The 20,048-nt window shown below is 28.1% G+C and overlaps 2 protein-coding genes across 2 annotated transcripts; one reads left to right on the top strand and one right to left on the bottom strand.

Annotated features, from left to right (window-relative positions):
* The first annotated feature begins 6,546 nt into the window (after positions 1 to 6,546).
* LOC135929474 (DDB1- and CUL4-associated factor 13-like) lies at positions 6,547 to 16,814 on the top strand. The gene is made up of 8 exons (XM_065466077.1): positions 6,547 to 6,616; positions 6,660 to 7,057; positions 7,141 to 7,296; positions 9,573 to 9,650; positions 11,296 to 11,543; positions 12,713 to 12,848; positions 13,437 to 13,600; positions 16,700 to 16,814. The coding sequence occupies exons 1-8, from the start codon at positions 6,547 to 6,549 to the stop codon at positions 16,770 to 16,772; spliced, it is 1,323 nt and encodes a 440-aa protein (XP_065322149.1). The 3' UTR covers positions 16,773 to 16,814.
* On the bottom strand, positions 16,755 to 17,433 carry LOC135929475 (large ribosomal subunit protein eL30-like). Its single transcript, XM_065466078.1, has 5 exons — positions 17,389 to 17,433; positions 17,305 to 17,344; positions 17,110 to 17,255; positions 16,940 to 17,070; positions 16,755 to 16,894 (listed from the first exon to the last, which is right to left on the bottom strand). Exons 2-5 carry the CDS (start codon positions 17,323 to 17,325, stop codon positions 16,851 to 16,853), a joined length of 342 nt encoding a protein of 113 aa, XP_065322150.1. The 5' UTR covers positions 17,326 to 17,344; positions 17,389 to 17,433; the 3' UTR covers positions 16,755 to 16,850.
* Between the last annotated feature and the right edge of the window lie 2,615 nt (positions 17,434 to 20,048).

Here is a 20,048-nt window from a genome sequence, read left to right as displayed (position 1 = left end):
ATTTGGAATAGTTGATCAAATCAGAATATATGAATAATATGCACTAATAAAATTTTGAATTTCGGAATAATAAAATATGTAATAAGGAATGATAATTTATGGAATAAGGAATAAAATTTTAATCCAGAATAAGGAATGATAAATCATAATGATTATTATATTATTTTTTAGGTGTTAAGTTAATCATAGCGTTTTATACTTTTAGCGTTTTATGCGTTTTATATTTTTTTTGCGTTTTACATTTTTTATAAGCGTTTAATTTTTAAATTTTGAGCACGTAATCTTTTAAGTAATCAGGTTTATTTTTAATTCTTATTGGTCTAATAATTGGTATCATTGGTATCTTAATCTCATTCTTCGTGTCCACACTTCCCCCTTAGAGGAATTTTTAGGGTCAATTTCATAATATTTTAAACTGTTGTAACATTCTCTTTTCCTTAACTGATCAAGATGCCTACTTACTATCCCTTTATCAGTATAAACTTGAAACATGGTGTTACTCTCTTTAAGCTTGATGCTGCCTTTGCACCACGTATCATCACCCTGTTTCTTATACCAAACATAGTCTCCTCTATTAAAAGTTCGATTTCGTGGTAACGACATGAAGACTTCACCAACTTTATCCTCCAAAGGTTTTAATAAATCCCACTTTATTCTAATGTCACGGTTAAACATTCTCTTGGACGGTGTAACTCCCGTAGTGTCATTCGGCGTGTTTCTATAGTTGAACAAAAATCTGTCCAGCGCAGTTTCTAAGTCAATCTTTATGTTTCTTTTCATATGAGCTTTAAATGTTCTCACCATACGTTCAGCTTGTCCATTAGATTGCTGATGGTAGGCCGACGTTAGTACATGTTTTATACCATAATTGCTGCAAAATTTTTCAAAATCTTTGCTCGTGAAATTGGTATCATTATCTGTAACAATGGTTTCAGGTATACCAAATAGTGAAATAGTTTTATAAATTTCCTTTAACGTGAATTCAGTCGTAATACTCTTTACCGGAACTATAACCGGAAATTTACTGTAAGCATCAACGATTATCAACCAATTCTTTGTAAAAAACGGACCCGCATAATCTATGTGTATCCTTTCAAATGGTTTAGTTGCTGCTACCCATGGATTTTGTATTTTCTTTGGATTGTCATGATAAATATTACAATCATCGCAACTTTTGACTTCCATATCAATGTCGTTGACCATACCAGACCACCACATACGATCTTTGGCTAAGGATTTAATTTTACCTGCTCCCAAATGACCTTCGTGTAACGCCTTCAGTATGTTCTTTCTCAGACTTGATGGAATTATTATTTTGTCGCTTTTGTACAGACAATCTTTAATGATACTTAGTTCGTATTCAATATTTTTATAAATTTTATTTTGGATAGGCACATTATTTCTTATGTCACTCATAACTTGGGATAATTCAAAATCTTTGGACGTTTCATCACGTATTCGGTCAAAACTAAGAGGTATATCGCCAAAGTCATTTATAATCGCGATATCATCAATAACGTCATCATCAATTACTTGTGGTAGTCTTGAGAGGCAATCAGGAACAACATTGTATTTACCAGCTTTATATCTGATGTTAAAGTCGTAACCCCCCAAAATTATACTCCACTTCTGTAACCTTAATGACATGGTGCTAATATCTTTGAGCCCTTTGGTAAAAATATGGATTAGCGGCTTGTGATCCGTTACAATAGTGAACTTAGTCCCTATCAAGTATTCTTGAAATCTCTTGATAGCAAACATAATGGCCAGAGCTTCACGCTCAATATTGGTATAGTTTGTTTCGGATTTTGCTAAAGTTCTTGATGCAAAAGCTATCGGTTTTTCTTTGCCATCTTTTTCAGTGTGAAACAAAACAGCTCCTAAACCTCTTTTAGATGCATCAGTTGCAATTCCGATAGGTAGTTCAGGATTAAAGTACATCAAAGCTGGAGGAACACTAATCAATGTCTTTAGATCATCAAAACTTTTGGAGTGTTCCAAATTCCATTCCCATTTTTCTTTGTTAACAATCTTGTATAAAGGATCAGCTATTTCAGCGAAGTTGTTCAAAAATTTTCTGTAATACCCGGCCATACCTAGAAACGTTGACAATTCCGCGGCTGATTTTGGTTCCGGCATTTTAACGATCGCCTCGATCTTGTCATGGTTGGCGTGGATCCCCTTGGCGTCGATGTCGTGTCCTAAGAACCTTAGACTTTTTTTGAAAAATAAGCTTTTTGCAAAATTAGGCACTAAACCATGAGATAGTATTCTTTCAAAAACCTTCTTTATGTTGTTGAAATGAACTTCGTCCCTACTTCCCGTAATTAGTAGATCATCAATATAAAATATGACATCTTTCATGTCACCGAAAATTTGATCCATAATTTGTTGAAAAATTGCAGATGAAGTCTTTAACCCAAAAGGAAGTCTGGTAAACCGGTAGTACCCCCTGTGTGTAGATATAGTTAATATGTCTCTGCAGGTTTCGTCGATGGGAATTTGTAGGAACGCATCCTTGAAATCTATCTTGGTGAACTTCTTCCCTTCCTTGAGCTTAGCGATAAGATCGTTTATTCTTGGAAGTGGGTATCTGAAGTCCTCAAGGGCTGGGTTGACAGTGTCTTTGAAGTCGGCGCAAACCCTAACGCTCCCATTATCCTTGTAGACAGCGGTTATCGGACTTGCCCAGCGGACATCTGTTACCGGCTCAATGACTCCATCTCCTATCCATCTCATAAGTTCTCTAGTAACAGCGTCTATCTTTGAATAAGGTAACCGTCTAGGTGGTATAATTTTCGGTTTGGCGTCATTACGTAGATATATCTTGACATTCCCTTTGTTGATCGGTTTTTTAGTCAGTTTAGATTCGCAATCATTTATTAATTTCTTTATTTCATCTTCATAGTTGGTATCAATGTTTGCTATAAATTTGTTCAAAATATTACTAAAGGCATTAATCCACATACGTCCCAATAACGCATTTTTATTAGATTTAACGACCACGGCTTGCAAGTGTTTGGTGATACCTTCGTAGGTTACTTTAACTTGAGTGACGCCAATAATCTTGATTAAGTTTCCATCATAAGCTGTGAGTTGTAGAGTGGACTTTTTAAGATCTTTAATACCTATTTGTTTAGCCATATCATGAGGTATAATTGTAAACTTGGATCCCGTATCAACCTGCATATTAACAGCAGCATCATTTACTTTTAAAGTAGTCATGAACGCATTATCATTAAGTTTAATCTCAGTTAAATTGTTGATATTAAAATCACTACCATTATTATTTTGTGTAGGGTTATTTTTTTTTTCAACAATCTCTTCAATGTTCATGTTACAATTGATGTTACTTTGATTCACGTCATTATATTGTAATGGTTTTCTTTGATTAATATTTTGATTATAATTTTTCCATGTATTATTTTCTCCATTATTGTTGTTATTGTAGGATTGATATTGATAACCATATCGATTATTATATTGACTCTGATTTCTTTGATTGTTGTAAGACCTCCCATTATAATTATTGTTTTGCCAAGTACCTCTACCATAATTGTTTGAATTGTTATTGTATTGCCAGGCATTGTTTCTATCATAATTGTTTGCATTATTGTTGTTGTGCCACATGGAGTTTCTTCCGTAATAGTTTGAAATGTTAATCGAAGATTGGTTATTACGAAAATTTCTAGAGTTACCCTCACTGTCTCGAAAAATATTGTTTTGATAGTTTCGGCTAGCACTATCATTAGGCCTAAAATCATTATAATTCCTCTTCTTAAAATCAAAATTTTCCTTACGAGTGTTACGTCCATTATAATTAAAATTATTTTCTCTAAAATAATTATGTTCATAATCATTAGAATTATTCTCATTATTACTAAAAGTACTTTTGCATGGTATTTTATCCATGTTTAAATTGTAAATTTTTTTATTTTTATCCAATTTTTTATCATTGTATACATAATTTGTATCGCTAACGTCTGGTTTAATATTGCTGCCATCTAACTCCACTCCTAATTTCATCATCTTATCTAAGCCTTCGTGCTTATGTTTATTTAACTTCCTTCTGATATTATTATTTAAAGAACAAGTTATTAATTTCTCAATCATTCTTGTATCGTTATCAAAATCGCATTTTTTATGAAGTTTTGAAATTCTAAAATAAAAAGTATAGAAGGACTCCTCGGCACCTTGTACCGCTAAGTTAAAGTTCTTTATATTTACATTAATGTCCTCACTTGGAATTAATAGTTTCAATTTACCAAAAACAATATTAAAGTCTTTTAACTGTGCTTTAGAACATATCGACGTAACTTGGTCTACAATCTCAATTGGTAAGCTACATAGTAGTGTCCTAACTTTAGATCGAGTCTGACTCTAATATGTCCTTCAAAGTATGTCTTCTATTAAGTTAAGATAAGTCTCAGATAATTTTCCTGATATACTTGGGAAATTTAGGAACATATTGAGTGTGTGTAAGAGTTAATTTTTCGTCCATGATAAAATTTTATTTGAGTAAAGTAAACTTTCAATATTTAAAATCGTAAAAGCAAAACATTGTAGTTCATTAAAATCAAATTAAAGTTGTCTAAAAATTTTAATTTTAATCAAGAGAATATGGTCCACTAAGTTTTAATAGTTTATCTATAAAAATTATAATTCTAATTCGTAAAGAGGATTTAGTCCACTAAGTTTTAATTTAAATTATCTATAAATATCTAGACTTAATTCGTCACAAGGAATTAAAAAATTTTTATTGATATTCTATAGGTTAAACATCGCGTAAATTTATATTTAATAACGTAACATAGGGAAAATTTTCTATACCCTATAAATATAGTATGTCAAATATGTAAAGCGTAAAGATATTTAAATTTTAATATTTAAATTTTAATATTCCGTAATTTCACAAGATATAAAAATGAAATTATTTTCATCAAAAACATAGGGCTTCCCATTTAGAGACATATAGGCATCAATCATTTTTCGTAAGGACTTAAAATAAAAGACAATTTCATTCATTCTATTATCACGGACATAAGAGAATTCATTACATACTCCCATTTCCTTCAACATTTTATCAATAATAATGCACTGAGGTATATTATAAGCTTTAAAACAAAACATCATAACGTAAAATGCAAAGATTCCGATGAAAAAACTATTTTTTTTATCATATTACTCTTTTTATTTATATATATATATTTTTATTTTTTCTTTTTTTTTTAACCTTTTACGATTTTGTAAATTTGGATAAAATTTTGACTATCGAAAAGAAAAGTCAAAAAATTTTATTTGTCCTTTTATCATCTCCAATATCGAACGACGAATTTTCTTTTACGATTTTGAAAATTTGGATAAAATTTGACTATCGAAAAGAACGTACCACCGTAACCGGGGCACCATGAAATAAGATTAAACAAATTTGGTTTTAATAATATAAATTTAAATTTTATTCAATTACTTCTTTTTTCTATCACAATCTATTTATACAAAAAATATCAAAACAAAGTTAATTGAATATATTAAACAATCAATTTAAATAATATAAGATATTCAAATGATATAACGTTAATATATTTTAAAAATAAATAAATATTCAAATGACTAATCAACAATGGATTAATAATTATGATACATTTCACTATTGTCTTAAGACTTATCTTATATTCCATTTCTTAAAAGCATTTTTGGTTCACTATTTTTTAATATATAAATGCTTTTTCCCAAAAATGCATAACTTATGATAAATATTTTTATAAAAAAATATTAACTTTTACATTCTTTCTTTCAAATTATTGTTTAAGTTATATGCATACCTATTTGGGGGTCAGGGTGGGGAGGACTAAGGGGAATATTTTTATTATCTTAAAATGATATTCACAAAAATTGATAAATTTCTGAAGGGGGGGGATTTTCACTTGACCCCCAACCCGGCTTTGCATATGCAATCAATTTTACGCGAATTATATATTTTACAGAATTCTATAAAATATTGATAAGGACATCAGAAAATATCTTTAAAGACATTGTGGGATTAATTATATGAAGATTATTTTTTGATATCATTTTTTATTTAAAATAAATAGATGTCGTTAAACAATTAAATGTAAATTGTTGCTATATTTATTATCAAGCATTGATTAGTAAATTTTGTTAAAATATTAACTGTAAGATATTATCTATATGTCAAATATGTCTGTATAAGTATAATTTTACCTAGATCTGGGGGCGAAGCCCCCAAGAATTTTTTTAATTCCCCCTCCCCTTTCCCCGCTTAGCAAAATCTTGACTACGCCTATGGGTATTGGTATCCAACACAGCTTTCTCCTTTATCTTATCTAGTCTATCTGTTCCAATTATCATTAATAATATATCCCCTCCTATAGATCCTGACATATCCTAAGCCCTACCATTTGGGCAGAACAGCTTGTCCACCCTCTCGTCCATTCTCCAGCGTTCAAAAAGACTAGGATGCTGCTTTGAATAAGATAAATCCATATGACGATATTTATAAGCATTCATTCATATTTGAAAAAAAGCATGAAAATTAAAGTTTTAACAAGAAATCCTGACAATTACTTAAGAGAAACTAAGAGAGACATTAATAAAGGTAAATATATAAACCCCATACAAATATAATATCGCGTTTTAAGTTTTTAGAAATTATGATACTTATTTGCATCCTTTTGAGGCAGAACGAGAATATATGCAAGCTTTGAATGCAATAAAACTTGAGAGAGTATTTGCCAAGCCTTTTATGGGTGCATTAAGTGGACATTCCGATGGAATATATTGTATGGCCAAACATCCAACTACATTATCCTGGTTTTTTTCTGGAGCTTGTGATGGCGAAATTAAAATGTGGAATTTAAATACCAAATCACCTCTTCATTCCATCCCAGCACACAATGGGTTTGTTAGAGGGATATGTTTACCTAATTCTGGCAATTATTTTTTATCCTGTGGTGATGACAAGACAATAAAATTATGGAGTCTGAATAATATACTATTTCAAAAAAATATCAAACCACAGAGCATGATAGTTTCTGAGGTATAGCATTTATATTTTATAAAAATATAATTCACTTATATGCTATTTTGTTGTTGATATTTTTACCATTTAAATATATTTAGAAAATCATATATGGGTGTGATCATCACTTATCCAATCCTTTGTTTGCAACATCCGGAGAAGAAGTTAACATATGGGATATTAATAGAACAGAACCTATTAAGACATATACCTCTTCAATAGACAGTTCAAACTGCATTAAATTTAATCCTGTTGAGGTATAATGTTTATAAACTAGAGGTGCACCAATATATATTTTTTTGACTGATGGGGGCTAGTATGCCATTACTAAGGCTAAGTATTGACCTGATGCCAATTGTTTTTTTTTAAATTTAATTTATTCTTGTACCAACAAATGCTTTTCAAAATGTTAACATGATAAACAGTAATTTAGCACTTAAAACAGCTTTTATTGTACTAAAGACATGTTTAATTTGTGCTGAATGATGAAAGGGTACTATTATATTAACTAAATAACATTTTTTATGGAAACTCATTAAAAATACTTAAAAAATTAAAATTATTTTTACTATTTGAAAATTTAACTAATTTTTGATTAAATTTGTATAATTATATATTTTTTTGAATTTAGTTAAGCTATAATTTTTTTAAATAATTATGTATAAATTAAAATTTTAATTAATTTATAAGATTAAATATTATAATCTTTTGATTTGATTTAAAAACTTGCCTTAATATTTAATTTTTCTTAAAAAATATATATATATAATAAATTAATTTAATTTTGGATAATTGTTCAGCTCAAGGAGGGTAGTTAAATACTATTTTATTAACAACCAGTCAAATCTAACAGATCGTTGTTTCAACTAATAAATTAGCTGAGATAAAGGCAATTTCCAACAGTTGAAATTATTTCCTAATTTTGCACTTAAGCTTCAATATTTTAACCACACATTACTTGCTACTCAAAAAAAAATTAAATTACCCATTAAAAATAGTAAAGAATTACAAGGAAATTTTAAACAATGTTAATTTATATATTAAGTTATTATTTTATTTGCACATGAATATTAATTAAGTAAATTTTTCCATGCTATATTATTTTCATTTCCAGTCATTTTTAATAGGCTCAAATAGATAAAAATATCCTGTTTATAACTGCAAAACATTCTCTAATAATAATAAAACCAGTTATATGTGTATATGGAGATACTTCGATAAATTAATCTTTTAAGAGAGAAGATAGGAAAAACGCCATAATGTACGATTATATTTTTTTTGTTAACCCTGTTTAAAAATGGCGAAAAAAGTTAAAGAATCTGATACCCATACTTTATTTACGCAGTAATATATTTTAATTTTATTTTTATACTATTATGTAAATTAACAGGAACCAAGATTTATTTTTGAATATTTTTACACAAATTATACGCCACCTCAATTTTTAATTAAGCATCTAAAATTTATTGACATGACCAAAATTGCAGAAAAGAATAAATTCTTGATAAGGCTCAAACATCGACCACATGAAATGCAAAAATAGCTCGAAAGCATTCCGCCATATGTAAAGATTCGAATAGCAGAACAATTTAGGGCAGAAATGTTACTTGGTCAACATACTGTACCAGAACAAGTCGCACTATTCTTCTGACGAAAATGGACTGGAATTCCCGAAACTGCTAATTTAGCTAGATATTTACATACCTAAATAAGTACACTTAGCTAATGAATATATTTTTCTATTGCTGGATTAATACATAACGCCAAAGGACATCTATCTCCTACCAATCTTTATAAAATGGAATATATTACGACAATCATCATATAGCTAAAATTTTGATTTTTTAACTTATTTATATATTAAATTGCTTAAATATTTTGTTTACATTCAAAATTTATAAAATATGTTAAAATATTATACTAAGAATATTTTGTGGCTGAATACAATGTTATCATAAATCTATTAAAAAAATTTATAATGGGGTTGAACACGGAAAAGATTTCAACCTAGCACCAGAGTTGTTAAAAGATACTTTTTAAATGGATCTAGATACAGATACATCGTCTAAAATAATATCTAGATACAGATATTTTAATCAAAAATCTATTTAGATACAGATACAGATACAACATTTTTATATCTAGATAAAGTATCTAGATCCTTTAACAACTCTGCCTAGCACAAATAAATCTTATGAAATTAGTCGCCATCGCTGTCAATTTATTATGCGGCGGCCCGCATCACCGACAAGCACCGGCGGAAAATAGAAAGAAACGCCGACGCCGATTTATAATCATGGAATCGTTCTAGGTTGACTAAGAAATTCGAAGTTTCTCATCACTGGGAAAGTATTAAAACCGACTTTTTTTCCATGTGGAGCAATCAGGTTTCCAGTATCACTGTGGTTAAACTTAATCATTGGTATCAATACAAATGCCAACTTTAAATTTGCTTTATTGGTGCGCCTCGCTAATTTATAAACAAGATATTATTTTTTTTGAAACAATTTATCGGTATATTATATATATTTAGACAGACATATTAGCTTCAGCAGCTTCCGATAGAAATATAACGCTCTACGATGTCAGAAAACCAACGTATATAAAAAAGGTGCATTTCTATTTCTAAGTTATACTTTTTTTTTGTGGTGTTGTTAAACGGCTCGATTTGAGCCGATTTTTTTTAAAAACGGCTATCTCAATATTTTATCCAGAATAATATTACGCAGACCTGAAGATTTTGCTCAGAGATGGCACAAAGGTCTTGACAGCTGTTAGTTAAATCTCGAAGTTTCGACTATATTTTTCTGGATAAAATATTGGGTTAGCCATTTTAAAAAATGGGTTTAAAAACGAGCCGTTAAACAACGCTACTCTTTTGTGTTTATTTTATTTTTTTTTAATATAAATTTTTTTTATTTTAAATATTTAAAATGCTTAATATTTTTTTTTAAAAAAAATTATCTAAGCTGAAACAAAAGTATATATGCAATATATTTAAAAGTATAAAAATCACGATTACGCAAATATTGAACATATGACGAGTATGAAGAAATTTTTTAAAAAAAAGAGAGAGAAATTAAATAAAACAATTTTTAAAAAAGAGTGAGAGGTATTTGTTTGCGCTGAGACATGGAACTATGGATAGCAATGCGATTGTTTTGATGAATGGGCATAGTAAAGTCCTTCTTTAGTGCAGAATGCTTCATTATGATCGCCAATTATTTCACTTAATTTTCTGTCTAATAATGTGATGAATTTAAAGAATTACTCATCAAAAACCACCAAGAGTATTGGTGGCAAATGGGATAAGTATTGCATTGGCGATGTCCGCGCCAATAGTTCGGCTCTGCAAATCGCAAAGGCAATTGGATCTTCCTGAAGATAAATATGCATGTATCAACCTGGGGACCCGAAGATGAAGGTATTAGGCTGACACCAGCGGGTCTTAAGTTGTTGCTTAAACATAAATGATTTGGCTCAAAGGATATTTGGGAATATTAGCTTTGATGCCCTTTTTAATTCTGTAGGTAGGGAACAATTAGTACACTCTGAAATAAGCGATATATCCAACCCAAGAGGGAGTTGAAGACTAATATATAATTCGTCGTTAGTATAGTTGGAGTAATGGCTAAATGTCGTCTAATTCGGCTCAATCTTCAGACCCTACCGGAGAAGGCGTTTTGATTTATATTACTTTCTTTTAAATTTAAGCTGCTATCTTTTTAAGAAATAATTCCGAGGCCAAAGTGATTGTTTTCGGCTAAAAACTTGATTTAGCCTATTTTTTAGCCGTCTAAAAAATAGGATTTAAACAGCTAAAAATATAATATTTGCCCAACTATAGTCGTTCAGTTAGGAGAAGACCGAGATTTTTTTTACCAGCAATTCTGCAAACATTCTATAGCCCGATTTAGATCTCAGAATAACTTTGGCTGGGAGATTATTCTAATGAAGCATTCGATGATGGGTCGGAGTGAGACACTATACTTTGTGCAAATAATATTTAATCATTCATTCATTTATTTGTTTTTCATAAAATCTTCAGCGTTTTTTAGCTAAAAACTATCACCAGCCTCTACGTATCAACCTCGAAAGAAGCGGAAATAAAGGAACTTGAGCATCGATACTTTGTCGATTTTTTTTCGGTATGGGTTTGTAGATTTAATTTTTAGCCATTACCCAGTTATATCTGATTAATTATTAACCGTATTATGTTATTTATTTGTCCCTTTTTCTTAATATATATAAAAAAGATAACCTTAAAACTGAAAACCAATTCCTTATGTTGGAATCCCATTGAAAGTTGGACCCTAACTTGTGCCAACGAGGATTACAATGCGTACACGTTAGACGTGCGAATGCTCACGAAACCCCGAGTCATGCACGCCGGACACACGCAGGCGGTGCTCGATGTCGACTACGCCCCGAGCGGAAAAGAAATAGTTACGGCCAGTTTTGATAAAACCCTTCGGATATTCCCCGTTGATAAGGGAAATAGCAGGTTTATTATTTTTAAATTGATAAAAAAAATAAGAAAGCTAAATTTAATAAATAACAATTTCCTCGTTGATAATAACCTTTCCCCCTCCCTTTAGGTTATAAATAAGGATTTTAAAATAGATATAAACACTAACCTCAAAAAATATAGAAATTGGAACCAGAACCAATTAAAATTTCCAGAGATCGGTACAGGTTCTAACAAAATTGATACAAGTATAATCAGAGACGCGCCTATACCACTTTTTTTAGTTAGTTTCGATGCAAACACAGTATCGGCTGATAATATTGATATAGGTATCAAAAAACAATAATTTAATATTAGCTAGCTCGTCGCCAGAAATTTGCTTTAGATGGGGGGAGGGGCAATATTTTTTTTAAAATTTATTTATTTCTCAGCGAAATCGAATAATTTATACTTAGTCCACGCCGAAACCTTAAAAAAAACATCCTACGATCTCCGAAATTTCTATGCTCATCGTTACCAACACCTTGGAAATTAACTAAATACATGGAGGAAAAATAATTGTTGACACCAAAAAATCCAAACTATGGGTTTTATCTAAATGATCCTTTCAGAAATCTGTCATTCTAACTTCCTAAGCATCACCTTTTCTGGGTGACATCATATCTTTTTTTAAAATTGATTTATTTAGTTTCTTTTTTTTAGTCACTACTTTTAAAAATATTTTTTATATGCATTCATTTTATGCTTTTTTTAAATGTATACAATGTTTCTGTTATATTTTTATCTCAGATATAAATATCCATCTTTACAAAATCCTTATAAAATTAAAATCTTTTTAAAAATAGATATTTAAAAAAATTACAACTTTTTGATACCGGCCATTTGTATCGGGTAACATTAAAAATATCTGTAGATCGGAAAATGGTTTCATTGCTTATTTACAGAGTTTATGGAACCAGAATGGAACCTATGAATCCCAAATCAATCTCTTAAAAAACTATCCAGATGGAGCTAGATCTTTTTTATAGTCCAGTTCCCAAAACCCGAATTAAAGCTAGGAAGAAAAACAGATAAGAATCAATTAGAGATTGAGTATAATCCCTTCTTTGACTAAGGTGCACTTTCTAAAATAGAAACGATATTTGGAAGGGGACTATGATATAAAAACAGTTGCTTCCATTTTTTTACAAATGTTATTTGAATAGGGAGATATACCATGCTCAAAGAATGCAGCGAATATTCTGCGTGAAATGGTCGTCCGATAACAAATACATATTTTCCGGTTCCGATGAGATGAACATAAGAATATGGAAGGCCACAGCATGGGAAAAACTAGGAAACGTATAATTTTTTAATTTATTATTTTAATGCTTTAGGGAAGGAAATCCCCAAAACACAAAAGAACCAGCTTTGTTTTTTTTTAAATTATTTCAATGTTTTGTTTTTTTCTGAAAGAATTTATTCTAGGATTAATTAATAATATTGTTATTGTAGGAGAGGGAGGGGGACTACAAATAATTTTTTTATAAATGTTAGGTCAAATATGCTTTCGAAACATGTATAAATTTTGTTTGGGAATTTCAAGTGTTAAAGATACTTTTCATAACTAATTAGATAATTTTATTTGGGTTTCGAGTAGTTAGATACTTTTCATAAGTAATTAGTTACAGTTATATTCAAATCTACAACTCAACTTTACTTCTAAATTATGCTTGAATCCCAATAAGTTTCGTTTATTTAATTAAAAATTAAGAAAATTGTTGACCAGCACTTTTGACATCGAAAATACATTGATAGTTTGAGGTTGAGGGACAATAAAAGTAAAAGCAGCAGCGTTCCTGCTACTCTAACCATGGATTTAAAAAAATAATAAATTGTTTTTGATTATTTTTTCTCCAACCTTACCAAAAATTGTAAATATTATTTTAGCTTAAAACGCGAGAAAGAAACGCCTTCAATTACAACCAAAAATTGAAAGAGAAATATGAGAATCACCCAGAAATTAGCAGGATCAATCGGCATCGACACATACCTAAACCTCTCTACAAAGCTAAACGGGAGCTCTTGGAGATTAAACAAGCCCAGTTGAAAAAGTTAGGAATCACATTTTATAAATTTTTGTCCACAAAAATAAACGAATATGCTAGATTTTATTCCCCCCCGGCGCTATCTTCAAGGTTGAGACAATAATATTACAAAGAACTGATGAATCATATGGGAGTCATTAGCTCAAATGTTGTAATTTATCAACACTAAGTTTACGTATTTAACATTATTGTTTTAAAAAAGTAATTACACATTTTATTGTAAAATTTGCATGTTCCTGGCCTTGATAAGTAGATCATAAGCCAAAACGAAATATGAAATATAGTCCTGTCGGTCAGCCTTACATCATCAGCAAATTAGCCTGATGGGTTAGTGCATGTTAATTAGGATTGATCTAAATTTTGAATTCATATAAATAATATTGGCCCAGCCCATTACCCAAAAAAAATATTACTGTTTCGTATTTTTCCTTTTTTTAGCCTGATTGCATATCACTACTATATAAATAAAAAAATTTAAAAAAAAAACAGGTGATAAAAAATGTGTAGGAATCATTCTATATACATTTTTTTATGATAAATAGAATAAACAAATATCATTAAATTATCAAAGTTATCGCTGAATATTTAAATTTAATAATGCATAATGAGTTTTCTTCTTTTTGGACACTTTTTAATTCGACTCCGTGGAAGCTGACTAGGTTTAGAGTTAAAACATAGCTGCTGATAAGCTTGAACTGAAAAAAATCAATTTTACAGATTACTACCATTAATAATACAAATTTATTTATTTTTTTCTCTACAAAAAAATAATTACGGATGGTGTAGAACTTTTAAAAAAAATTGGGCTAGGCAAATTATTCAAAAATATTTTTTGGAACATTCGAAAATCTTAATTGGACAGACCAAAAAATCTTTTTAAAAAATTCTTGACAAGGTAAAAAATTTAAGCCGTTATCTATAATTTAAATACTTTACATCCTTAGCGAAAAAAATCATGTAGGGAACTTTAGCTTCGATTTAAATTAGATTAAAAAAGCAATAGATTAAGAATATAAAATATTTCAGAGATGCAACAATACTAATATTTTGATGTTGATTGAGTAATCAATACCCATTGAATAATTAACTTTTATTTTTTAAATTTTTATTCCCTAGAATTTCTAATTTTTTAATTGTATCTTTAAAATAATCCTCTTATCTTCACTTTTGATAGTTTTTTCTAAAAACTAATTTTCGATTAAAGAGTAATACAAATCGACGCATGTGAATACTACTACCTTTATTCGATTCATATGAATAATACGATTATTTTATTCTGAAATTCGTATTTCTGTATAATGGCTCGATTTGAGGCGATTTTTAAAAACGGCTGACTCAATGTTTTACCATAAAAATATTTCCTAAGCCTCGAGATTTAGCTAATGTCCAAATTTGTGCTACCTATGAGCAAAATCATAAGGCTTGCATAATATTTTTTTGGGATAAAATATAACCTCCACCTAAATATGGAATCGTTAAAAACTTTGTGGTTTGGTCGTCTTAGCTGATAAAGAGTATCGTTATTGATCTAATTTTAGTCATATTACACAGAATTAACAATAGCTCCTTTTATAATTTAGGTTAAAAATAATTATAAAGCAATCGAATTTTCAAATTTGAATATATTATTTGGATGATCACTTTAACATGAGCTAAACCAGGCATGATGCTTATTTAGGCAAAATTAAAGTTTGAGAATTTAATTTTTTTAGGTGCTGAAACTCTCTAGGACCCAACCCTCCAAGGTTTTATATTTTCAGGCCTAGACCGAATTTTTCATAAAATTAAATGGCACAGTTAAGGTATTTTTTAAAAAAAATATTTGGGCCCAAGTATTTAAAAAAAATTAAATACCACTTGGACCAACAAGCTGACATATATTGATAAAATATCATGAGATGATAAATTTTGCTGTTACAGGATCTACCACTGTTATTTTAAAAAAATGTATATTTTAAATATTGAATGCATCTTTTGTTAATTTTAATTAGATTGATCATCTAAAATATTGATTAGTCGAATAATAAATTTAGAAGAAATATTAGTGAATAAATGTGATATATTCTTTACATGTACATTTTAAAAATAATGGCTATTCAAAATATTTGGCTTAGTGAGAATATTTTTTTAAAAATTTTTTAGATCCAGCTCAAGCATTTTTTTAAAACAATTTTTAGGAATCCATGTACCCAAATCTGCAGGTCTCTAATATTTATATTGTAAATAACACAAAATTTTTACAAATTATTTTATTTTGTTGGAGTTTGATCAAGCAGAAATCAGTCTTTACAATAATATCTTTAAAAATTAGCATTAGTTATCGATAATAAATGTTGGTTAAGGATAGGTATTTATGGAAATAGCTCCATCTATATTATATATTGAAATTAATAATAAAGGTCACTATCAATTAAATATAAAGGTAATGATTCCAACCGAGTTTCAGCATCTAAAAAACCTCTCCTTAACTATTTTTTTTACATTCCATAAAATAAACAATCACTGAATATTTTACTATTTTGGGCTTCAAAATGATATACAATTTGTGACTAGTATTAGAAGCAATAGTTTTCAATACTTTGAATTTCTCTTTAATTTATAGGTATATCATCTTTTTGGCAGTTTGCTTTCATTAAATCATATCTACATATAAAAAAGTAGTAAGAACAATTTCAGTTTTATAAGAGTAAAAATATTGATAATGCACACAAAAATTTTACACTATTTATCTCATAAAAAATAATTATTAGAAGATGGGTTGAATAAAAATTTTATAGGCTAGTTTATGTCAACCTCTACTGCCTACAAATTTTTAATTATTATCTTTTACATTTCTATATTTCAAAGCTTAAATGCAATATTTGTATTTATTTATTAATATGATAACCTAAATAGAAATTAGTTTATACTATAGATTTGCAGTTAATGCAGTTCAAATATTATTTTAGGTTGTGCCCAAAACTTTTTCCCAAAATTTAAGGAAATTAATTATAGTTTTAAAAATTTTACATATGTTTTAACCATATTTTTATTTAAGGGGGCCTGATAACTTTTTTTTGATATTTTAGCAACAATTTTCCATTATTTAAACCTTTTTTGTTTTAGGGAAGCCAATGTTATGAAATACAACAAAAATAAAACGAAAGTTGTTGATAAAATTGTAATATCAGAAGAATAATAAAATGAATATATGAATGTGATGTTTATGTCTTTTATTAAATAAAATTTATATATTTTATAAACTACATAATAAACATTATTGGCCTTCTGATGGAAGTGTTTTGATTATGTCTGAATCTCCTATAATATTAATAAATTAAATATATTTTTTGTAAACAAATTTACCTGGTTCAATTATACTAAGCATTCCAACCCTATAATATTTACCACAAGCAGTTCCAAGATCAATATTACTTCCACTATAATGGTGTACACCTGTTTTGGCTAACATAGCATAATATTCAGCTTCACTTTTCCTATATAAACACTTATTTAATATTATTAATGATCTATACCTTAGTTGGGGTGTGTTGTTAGCGATTATAATTAATTTGGCCTTGCCATTTCTTAATGCTTTTAGTGTTTGTTGATATCCTAAAGCACATTTTCCACTTTTCATTACTAGAGCAAGTCTAGAATTGATATTTTCAATTGCTTTTTTCTTTAAAATATGGTATAATAGAATGTGCAATAAAAATTATGAGATTTACTGTCTTTTTTTGAGCAACCATCGTTATGTAAAAAGATAAGCTAATGGAATAAGTTATAGTTAATTCATATAAAACTCATTTTACTTGATTGCGGATAAAAGGCTGTTGATTTAACAAAATGAAATCTCGTTTTATTATTTTTTGAAATTATTATTAAAAATCAAAATTGTTTTTTAATCTATTTATTTGAAAATATGAAAGATTGAAAATAGTATAAGATTTGTTAAGATTTATAAATAAAACATTATAATATTATACATTAAGCTGGTTTATTTTTCTGTAAATGATGGTGTAAGATGTACTCTTTATGTTGGTGGTGTAATCTATTTGGCATGGAGGGAATAGAAACAGCGGATATTACATATCTTTTTTCAAGACCTTAATTTAATATAAATTAAATATGAATTACTTATTAACATAAACTTAACCTCAATAATGATAACTTAGAGAATTAATAAATATTAAATTATATGTTTTTTCAAAGAAGGCTTTATTTCTCATTATATTTACAATTAAACTTTCAACCTCTTTAAATAATATATTTTAATAAATAAAAAAAGCAACAATATATAAATATTTTTTGCTGGCAACAATCTTAAACATTGGCTAATAGACGATCACAAAATTTTTCATGTTTTAATTTTAAAAAGCCATTTTAATTTCTGGGCACTGGAACTGGAAAGAAGCTATTATTCAATCCTATTACTACGTTTGGGCGTAAATATCTTAGTAAAATTTATTTATTTGTGTAAAACCTCATCGTGTTTAGAAATATACTGAATTATTATTTTATTTTTTTTAATTCATATTTTTGGATGTTCTCAAAATAAACAAAATCTTAAAGAAGTAGAGAGGATTATATATCATTTACTTTAAATTCGCATATCATTTTGCATAAAATAAGCAGTTTTTTATAATCATTAAAATTATCTCAATGACATAATGATCATCATTTATTGACATAATATAAAACCTATTTTTTAGATTTTGTTAATTATATTCATATTATAAGTGTATATTAGTATTGTTCCTTTGTTAAATGTATTTTATAAGGGATCTTGTATTTAATTTAAGGTAGATTTAATAAATAAGATTTCTTCTGGATAATTTTAGATATACATTAATCTAATAAAATTAACTTGGAATTTAAAAACTTCAAAATAAATATTTAGATTAAGTTACCTAACTGGATCAATAACTAACAAGAATTCGAACACTTTCAATCATTTAGAATAGTTCTTTAAACTAAGCTCAAATTAATATATAAATAAATATAATTGTATACATAAATTAACTAGCAATAAATAAAAAAAAAATTTTTCAATAAATCTATTCATTCATAGAGGATATATATATATAATTAATTTGCGGAGCTATGATTTTGAAAATATATTTATTCAACACAATAAAAGATCTAAAAAAATTATATTACGTCTTTGTTACATCTAAATATTTATAAAAAAACAAGTAAACGTGCCAAAAATATTATAAAATAATTAAATATTAGCGGTTAAGTCTATAAGAATGTGTATATATGACATACAACTAGTGATAAAAATGTGTGAAAAGGTGAGTTATGTATAAAATGTTAACTAACATTATATTATTTTTTTTATACTAGAGGTGTAGGCTGGACACGGATACTTGTTATCTTTTGACAATAAGTTTTTTTTACTTAAAAAATAATATTCAAATTGGGCTATGGTTTTTAATTTATTGCATCAGGGATAAATCTTTGTCACCCTCTAATGTCATTAATTCTGATTCTTCCATAATATTAGAAAATGAATTTATACCAGCAGACTCTGACTTCTGTTTATTTAGTTCTAAAATCAATATGTAATTTTTTAAATAATTTTTGGATCCACTATTTCTAAATCCTAGCATTTTTAAAGTTTATTACAAACATTATTTTAATATGCTTAGTTATATTTTGTGTCGACTCTCTTGATTTATCTTATAAATTTATAATCTTTAATATTATTAATGTATATTATATTAATAAAATATAAAATAAATCTCTGGCAAAATTATGTCTACTCGTAAACACTTAGGTCTGACAAAGTCAAAATTTTATTTGAGTTTGGGCACATAATGTTTAAATCGAGAATCATTTTATTTTGAAAAATTTTTGACTTTGGAAGCGGCATCCTTAACAAAATATTTAGGAAAGTATATGAAAGCAACTTAACCAAAAAAAGTGCTGGATATTTCTTTGAACCTTTGTCCCTATTCAAAATTTTACAAAGTGACTTGATAAAATCTGATAAATTGAAGTCGACGCGCAACATTTAAATGTTCTATTTGCCAGTGTTTTTATTCGTTAAATTACTTTTAATCCTGTTGTTACAGCGCTTTTGTTGAAATATTTTATAATTTGTTTGATAACATAAAAGCTCTTTTTATATTCTATAATATACATAATATATTATTATTTTTATATTTTTGTATTTAGAACGTTAACTTGATTTTCCTATCTTGTATCTGACAATATCTGTATAATTTTCCATCTTTTTCCATCTTAATGTTGAAGCTGAAACATGTAAGAGAAAGAATTGTTTAATTTGGCATGCGCATGTGTAAAACATCATCTAGCAGATTTTTAAATTTATATCACGTTCGTCAAACAATTTCGAAATTTTTTTTGAAATTACTTCCTAATATCTGGATTTCCAATTTCTACATCTACTACAAGTAAAAATATTACTGACATTTGGTCAGTTGGATATAATTTGGTCTATACT

The sequence above is a fragment of the Gordionus sp. m RMFG-2023 genome, chromosome 5 (assembly GCF_954871325.1).
Source record: "Gordionus sp. m RMFG-2023 chromosome 5, tfGorSpeb1-WG-v2, whole genome shotgun sequence".
Lineage (NCBI taxonomy): Eukaryota > Metazoa > Nematomorpha > Gordioida > Chordodea > Parachordodidae > Gordionus > Gordionus sp. m RMFG-2023.
The sequence above is the reverse complement of the archived record's forward strand: the minus strand, read 5'-3'. Positions and strand labels throughout refer to the sequence as shown.

Bases quoted from the DNA above. Each gene is read 5' to 3' on its own strand.
- LOC135929474 (XM_065466077.1), top strand. From the start codon at position 6,547: ATGAAAATTAAAGTTTTAACAAGAAATCCTGACAATTACTTAAGAGAA. The intron at 9,651-11,295 runs GTGCATTTCTAT...TATATAAAAAAG, and splicing joins AACCAACGTATATAAAAAAG to ATAACCTTAAAACTGAAAAC. The intron at 13,601-16,699 runs GTTAGGAATCAC...TTTTTGTTTTAG, and splicing joins AAACAAGCCCAGTTGAAAAA to GGAAGCCAATGTTATGAAAT.
- LOC135929475 (XM_065466078.1), bottom strand. From the start codon at position 17,325: ATGGTTGCTCAAAAAAAGACA. The intron at 17,071-17,109 runs GTATAGATCATT...GTGTTTATATAG, and splicing joins AACAACACACCCCAACTAAG to GAAAAGTGAAGCTGAATATT. The intron at 16,895-16,939 runs GTAAATTTGTTT...TTAATATTATAG, and splicing joins GCTTAGTATAATTGAACCAG to GAGATTCAGACATAATCAAA.